The 7,199-nt window shown below is 51.0% G+C and overlaps 1 protein-coding gene across 7 annotated transcripts in view; it reads right to left on the bottom strand.

Moving 5' to 3' along the window:
* Positions 1–748: 748 nt before the first annotated feature.
* LOC120669901 (1,4-alpha-glucan-branching enzyme 3, chloroplastic/amyloplastic-like) overlaps positions 749–7,199 on the bottom strand; it is a 55,312-nt gene continuing 48,861 nt past the window's right edge. For 2 of the 7 annotated variants that reach the window (XM_039949793.1, XM_039949794.1), the window contains one exon: positions 2,024–2,752. In XM_039949793.1, the coding sequence (XP_039805727.1) occupies positions 2,387–2,752 (366 nt within the window). In that variant the 3' untranslated portion in view covers positions 2,024–2,386. The other 5 variants (XR_005672879.1, XM_039949796.1, XR_005672880.1 and 2 more) reach the window with 5 other exon arrangements.

Here is a 7,199-nt window from a genome sequence, read left to right as displayed (position 1 = left end):
TTTAGGAGTGTCAATTGATGACCTTTAGGTTCACCTCTAACTTTTTTAGTTTAAAATTTAGTACTACTTCAAAATAAAATCTTATTTGAAAAATTATTATAAAACTTTAAACTAAAAAGTATTAAAGATGCAAGTTACCAATTGACACCTCTAACCACGTTGGGTAGAGGATATCCAAATCCAAGAACGCACCATATGTTGGAGGTCTTATGGAATATTTATATTTAGAATATAGGTTGGATTTATGGGGCATTCTGTCCGACCAGCGACCACATCCTAACATGATAATATCTACATCATTTGAATATTAACTCAAACTAATGACAGAGGGAGCCGGCGAATGCATATTATGTCCATGGCAGCAACGGCTGCAGGCTGCAGCCAGAAATGTTGCAAATGACATTTGAATTTGTCCTTAAAATTCATGCTGCCACAACTATGGGCATAATATCAGTTTGAGCAGCTGCCAATTATGAGAGGTATGTTCGTAGTTGGATAAAGAAGCTGCCAGCTTGATCAGGATAAAGGCCTTGTTTAGATCCAAAGTTCAAAATTCCAAAAGATTTATAAATCGCCTGCATGATGTATTAAATGTAGTCGAAAAAATCACATTGCACAAATGGACTGTAAATCGCAAGATGAATCTAATAAACCTAATTAGATCGTGATTAGGTACCAATTTGCTACAGTACATCTACAGTAAACATATGTTAATGATGGCTTATTTAAGCCCATTAGATTCGTCTTGTATTTTTATAGATAAGATCTGTAATTAATTTTGTTCAGTCTATGTTTAATATTTTAAATGTGAAAAGATTTCTTTTCAAAATTCCAAAACAGGGAACTAAACACACCCTTGTAAGCGCCATCAACCATGATCCAACAGTCTGCATGCACAATATGTACGGTTAACAATCGAGTGTAGCCTAGCTGACTTGTTCTCTTTCGTGAACGCTTGCTAAATCGTCGGAGTCAGTTCGAAGCTAATGAGCCTCACCAGTCTCAGCATGTACAAATTCCAGAAGCTATACCAGTAAGGTGGCTACAATCTGTGAACATGATAAAGAAACACAGTTAAATCTGCGCCTTATCTACTTAAGCAGTGATATGCTGCAGCTAGATAAAATAATCATGTACACTTTGCACTTTGTATCTCGGGCAGTAAAAGTGGCTGGTAATTCATTTTGTTAAAAGCGAGGATAAAAACTAAAGTGGATTTCATGTTCACAAACCTACAGAAATAATCTGTAAATTTTTAGAGGAATCATCTTGCACAACAACAACAACATAGCCTTTTGTCCCAAGCAAGTTGGAGTACATGAGAAGAAAACTTAATACTGTCCAAGTGTCCATACCTCCGTTTTGCCATCTTATCACCAAAAATTCCACAAAGGTTCATACATTGACTTCAAAGCCCCATCTTCTTACGGTCATGTTCCATTACAATACTTATTATTGATGCGCTAAATCCTCAGAATTCGAACTAACTTGTAAACCTGCAAATACATGGCCCTTTTAGAAGATACCTACAGTATATCATATATCCTAGAAAGGACTAGCATATGTACGGATGTACCCACCTGAGCACTTCTAGATGGTAATGACAATTCCAAGGAGTTGCGGCAACCATCAACCCTATAAGAAAGTAAAACCGGTTAGGCTATCATGAAATACTAAGGCACTTAAATGCGAATAACAAAAAGATAAAAGAAAACATGCACAGAGAAGGAAAATTATTAGAGTAATGCAAACAACACCTTTTGTCACAGGTCCTCCTCACATACTGACTACTCTTGAGCTCTCCCCGTCCACCATATTTAGTTTCATCCGTGTTCAAGATGAGCTGATCAAATAAAAACATAATATCTCAGTCCTGATTACACAAATCTAAGAACTGAAAGCATATAAAATTACAAAAACCAAGAGTTTGCTTATTCTGAAAGTACACGATATTCTTGAACATGACGAATGTAACCAGTAGCACACGAATATTCAGTGGAGTCAGATCAGATTTAAGTGGAAATTAGGCAGTTGTCATTGTTCAGTTTGTATAGATATTTTTCTCAAACACGCAGGAGAGCTGTGTGTCTTTGCATTTATAGGAAGAAAAAGCGTTTGATTACATCCCGACTCCACAGCTTGGGTTAATCTTTTTTTACATGTGCGCCAAGAACAAACAGTCTACCCTCCTAAGCACCTCACAGCAACAGGCCTTCTAGCGCCTTTGCCCCAGCCAGGATCCAAAGGTGAGCCCGCTTGGTCACGTCTTGGAGCACCGTGTCCTCAGCTGGCCGCCATCAAACACACACCGGTTGCGAAGCTTCCAAATGGACCATGCCGTGAGGATCACAAGCGAGTTGAAACCTTTACACTGGGGCTTCGGCACTCAACGTGATGCCTTCCGCCACCATCTCTGGAAGTCCACCTCATGTTGAGAGGGGGTAAGCAGTTGGAAGCCCGCCTTGCCAAGGGAACTCCACCCAGACTTGTTGCACCACCACCCTTGTCCGTCCTCGAGTGTGTACCTCACAGAAGCTGAGTAGGAGTCGACTCTGGTGCCCGTCGCCCTGCAGATGCTCCCTCGCCAAGCGATCACGATCTTACCTCTAATGCCGGACAAGCCGGATGCTGGGAGGGTAACGAAATGATCAAACACAGCGCCTACCGTGGACAGAAGCATCACCGATGAAACAGACACCAATCTGTTCTCCTGAAGGCAAATTATGGCAGGCTTAGACGAAGCCACCACTTCCTGCACACAATTATGCCGCGCCCCAGCGATTAAGGCCGCGGACATTCCAGAACGACACACTTGATAAATTTATTAATAACACGATTTGGATAACCAGTACAAGCCCTGCACAAGAGGTTTACTGAGCGGCACAGAGCACATGGTCTGGCCCTACCAGCCCATCAGGGCAGACCAACCAAACAGTGCTACCAAGGCCATGATTTGCTCCGGCGCCGGTGGCGTTGAGAAGAGCCTGTTATAAGTTCAATTTTCACAAATATGGCTGTGTGTTTGTGAATGAGAAAAACCCCAGAAAATTCCCCAAGTCTACTGTCATCCTCTCAGCTCAATGAGAGTGAAAATTGAGCTTCTAACAGAGCCTTGCGTAATCGTCCAGCGCCTTCGCAGTGACGTGCTCCTGCTCCCCCAACACCCCAAGCTTAAGCATGAGATTGGCCTATGCATGCTTGGTGGCCGTCAGCGCTGATGGCGAGTGTTCTTGGTGATCCATACGCTGCGCCGAAGAGGCAGTGTCTGGCCCATTGCATGCTTGGGGACAGGAGGACACCGACTGGAGGCACGTGCCATGAAGGCCTCAAGCGGCGCCGTGAGGGATGGCGACCGTAGTGCCGGAAGCATGAACTGCCGTCACTGGTACACCACCATGCAGATCCTCAGAGGGTGCAACAGCGGCGTAGGGGCCCTTGGGGAGGCGCCAAGCACCGACGGTGGGTTAGGCCCACAATCCACCATCGACGGGGTCGGTCATCGAGACCACCGTGCCACACGCAGCTCAGCGATGCGTCTTCCTCGACAATCGCTGGCTCGCTTTGCTAGTCCGTGGCCTCCACCTCCAAGCTGGGCCCGGAATGCTCATCCACATCAAGCCCAACATACAGCTCCCCAGCGGCTTCCAACATGAGCGGCTTCCAACATGGGTCGGGTCCAGGTTCATGCTTGAGTCTGCTGGGATGGGTCGAGGAAGCCACCGGCCCACACGCTGTCACCCAGATAGGGCATCTGAGATGGGCGGAGCCGGGGGGGGGGGGGGGGGGGAGTGGGGGGTGTTGGGACCTGTCGCCGCTGCCGCTAGGCAAAGCGAATTCTCCACGACGAGACCAGCCCCCGATCCCAGGCCTATGAGGGGACAGCTTGCGAATCGCCGTTGAGATGCCTGTGCGCCGGCGTGGGGTTGTTGGCGATTGGGAATTTGAACCAGTCTCCATATGCTTCCAAGACTTCCATTTCGCAGGCGCGGGACCCTGCCTGTGGCCGTTGACATGAGTGGGGTGCTGTAGCAACTGCCCGTTGCCCGCCCCTAGAGTGAGGTGGTCCAGGGCTAGCTCAACCACACTGGTCTTGTACAGCAACGTCTGCTATGGTGACAGGGTAGGGGAGCCAGCCCGAGCTCCAGAAGCCTCCATGGAGGGAGCTTCTTTTGCAAGCGTAGCGTCCCAAGGGTCCCAACACACCCCTGGTGGTGGTCAATGGCCACACTAACAGCATGACATGTTGGAGCTATAAGAATCTGAATCGTTACTCTCATCGAGAAAGGATGACACTAAGAGTTGGGAAATTTTCTAGTTTATTACTCACACAACCTCACACAATGCCATACTCTCCACGGGAGAGGTGGTTACATATTTATAGGCGCTGCAAGCATATGCCAAAAACTAGTCTAGATGCCGCTGTCCTACTAGTCTAAGATGCTGCTGTCCTAGAAGCTATTGTCCTAGATACTCTGAAATGAAGAATATGTGCAGCACAAAGACCATGTGCTGCTGCCAACCCCAAAGACCGAGAGTACAAGGCTTATTCCATCAGTCTCCCCCTAAGTCTTGTGCGTCGTCTTGTGGGGAAGTTGGACCATCCCGGTCCTGGAGCAAAGCTCAAGGAACTTGATCCTCCCAAGGGGCTTGGTGAGCAAATCTGCAAGATGGTCCTTGGTGTTGATGTAGCTCGTCTTGATACTCCCTCCAAGCAGCCTTGGATGAAGTGGTACCTCACCCGGATGTGCTTGCTCCGTTCATGGAAAACGGGATTCTTTGCCAGGGCAAAAGCAGACTTGCTGCCCACTCTGAGCTGCACCGCTTCAGTGTCTCTGCCGAGAAGATCACCAAGCAGTCGACCGAGCCAGAGCGCCTGAGTAGAAGCGGTGGAGGCCGCAATGTACTCAGCCTCGCAGCTGGACAAAGCCACCACCTGCTGCTCGACCGACTGCCAGTTAACGAGGCACTTGCTGAGAAAGAAGAGGATCCCGCCCGTGCTCTTGCTGGTGTCGATGTCGCCAGCGTGGTCGCCGTCGCTGTACCCGACGAAGTGTGCCGCCCCAGGGAACCTCGGGTAGTGGAGACTGTGGTCGAGAGTCCCCGGAACATAGCTGTAGGAGAGAATAATGGCTTGTATTCCTCCAAACCCTAGAAGGGTGGGATATATAGATCCTATACATGAGCCTCTAGATGGGCCTCTATACATGGGCTCACATATACACCAACACCCCCCCCGCAGTCTGAACTACCGGCGCAGCGGTGTTCAAGACTGGACAACAAGAAAGCCAACACCCCCCCGCAGTCTGAACTACCGGCGCAGCGGTGTTCCAACTGGACAAGAAGAGAGTACAAAGAGAGTACAGAGGGCAAATACCCCCCCCCCCCCCGCAGCCATAACTAGCCACCTGCTACGTTGAGGCTGGAGCGAAACTACGAGAAGGTCGAGGAGGGTAGTCCCTTGGTGAAGATGACGGCAATCTGGGAGGTAGTCGGGACATGGAGTATCCGAACATCGCCGATGGCGACCCTGTCGCGCACGAAGTGTAGGTCGATCTCCAAATGCTTCGTCCGCTGATGCTAGACGGGGTTGGTGGAGAGATACACGGCGCTGACGTTGTCGCAGTAGACGAGCGTGCTCTTGGCGAGCGGGCTGTGGAGCTCCGCTAAGAGCTGTCGTAGTCAGGACGCCTCCGCCATGCCGTTAGCGATAGCACGGTACTCCGCCTCGGCACTGGAGCGGGAGACAACCGGCTGCCACTTGGACGACCAGAAGACCAGGTTGCCGCCCAGGAAGACGGCGTAGCCGGAAGTGGAGCGGCGAGTGTCCGGACAGCCAGCCCAGTCAGCGTCGGTGTAGATAACCAACTCGGCAGGGGACGAGCGGTGAAGCACCAGGCCAAGGTCCACAGTGCCACGGACGTAGCGGAGACGCTTCGGCGCAGCAAGGTATGACTCCCGATGATCATGCATATGGAGACAGACCTGCTGAACAGCGTAGGTGAGGTTCGGCTTGGTGAAGGTGATGTACTGCAAAGCGCCGGCCAGACTCCGGTAGGCAGTAGGATCAGCCACCGGATCACCCAGATTAGCAGACAGCTTCGCCTGAGTGTCGACAGGAGTGGAGCAGGGCTTGCAATCAGTCATCCCAGCTCCCTCCAGAATATCAAGTGCGTACTGCCGCTGGTGAAGGAGAAGACCAGACGGGCGAGGCTCAACAGTGACGTCCAAGTAGTGGTGGAGCGGACCGAAATCCTTCATATCAAACTCCTGCTGCAGAGAGGAGATGACACTCTGAAGCAACTACTGATTGGATGCTGTGAGCACAATGTCATCGACATAGAGCAGCAGATAGGCAGTCTCATCCCCACGACGCTAGATGAAGAGAGACGTGTCAGACTTAGACCTCGGTGAACCCCAATGTCAGCAAGAACGTGGCGAACCGAGAATACCAAACCCGAGGAGCTTGCTTCAGACCATAGAGGGACTCGTTGAGCCTGCAGACCATGTCCGGACGACTGTAGTACACAAATCCCGCCGGCTGAGAGCAGTAGACTGTCTCTGACAATGTGCCATGAAGAAAGGCATTCTTCACATCCAGCTGGTGCACAAGCTAAGAGCGTGAGAGCGCAAGCGCAAGGACCGTGCGCACAGTAGCAGGCTTCACCACTGGACTGAAGATCTCATCATAGTCCACACTAGGCCGCTGGGTAAAGCCCCGGAGAACCCAGCGAGCCTTGTAGCGCTCCAGTGTGCCGTCAGCCCGACACTTATGCGTCCAGATCCACTTGCCAATCACCACATTGCAACCAGACGGACACGGCACGAGGTCCCACATCTGGTTGGTGAGAAGAGCCACGTACTCCTGTTCCATCGCGCGACGCCAGTGAGGATCCGCTAAGACGTCGCGGACAGAGTAGGGTACCGGAGAGACCCGCGGCTCTCCCTCGGTGGCGGAGAGAGTCGCGTCCTGAGACGCCATCCGCCGAGTCACCATGGGATGGATATGCCGAGAATCCCGATGGACGACTGGCGGGTGGTACACCGCCAGCTCGGCACGAGAGCGAGTCGGCGGAGGCGGCTCCGGTGTAGATGGCGGCAGCGACGACTCCGATGTAGGCATCGGAGGAGCCTCCGGAGCTAGCACCGGTGCCGAACGACGCCGGTACACCTGCACCGGCTGAGCGTACCGCGGCGGCGCC

Source organism: Panicum virgatum, chromosome 4N, assembly GCF_016808335.1.
Source record: "Panicum virgatum strain AP13 chromosome 4N, P.virgatum_v5, whole genome shotgun sequence".
Lineage (NCBI taxonomy): Eukaryota > Viridiplantae > Streptophyta > Magnoliopsida > Poales > Poaceae > Panicum > Panicum virgatum.
The sequence above is the reverse complement of the archived record's forward strand: the minus strand, read 5'-3'. Positions and strand labels throughout refer to the sequence as shown.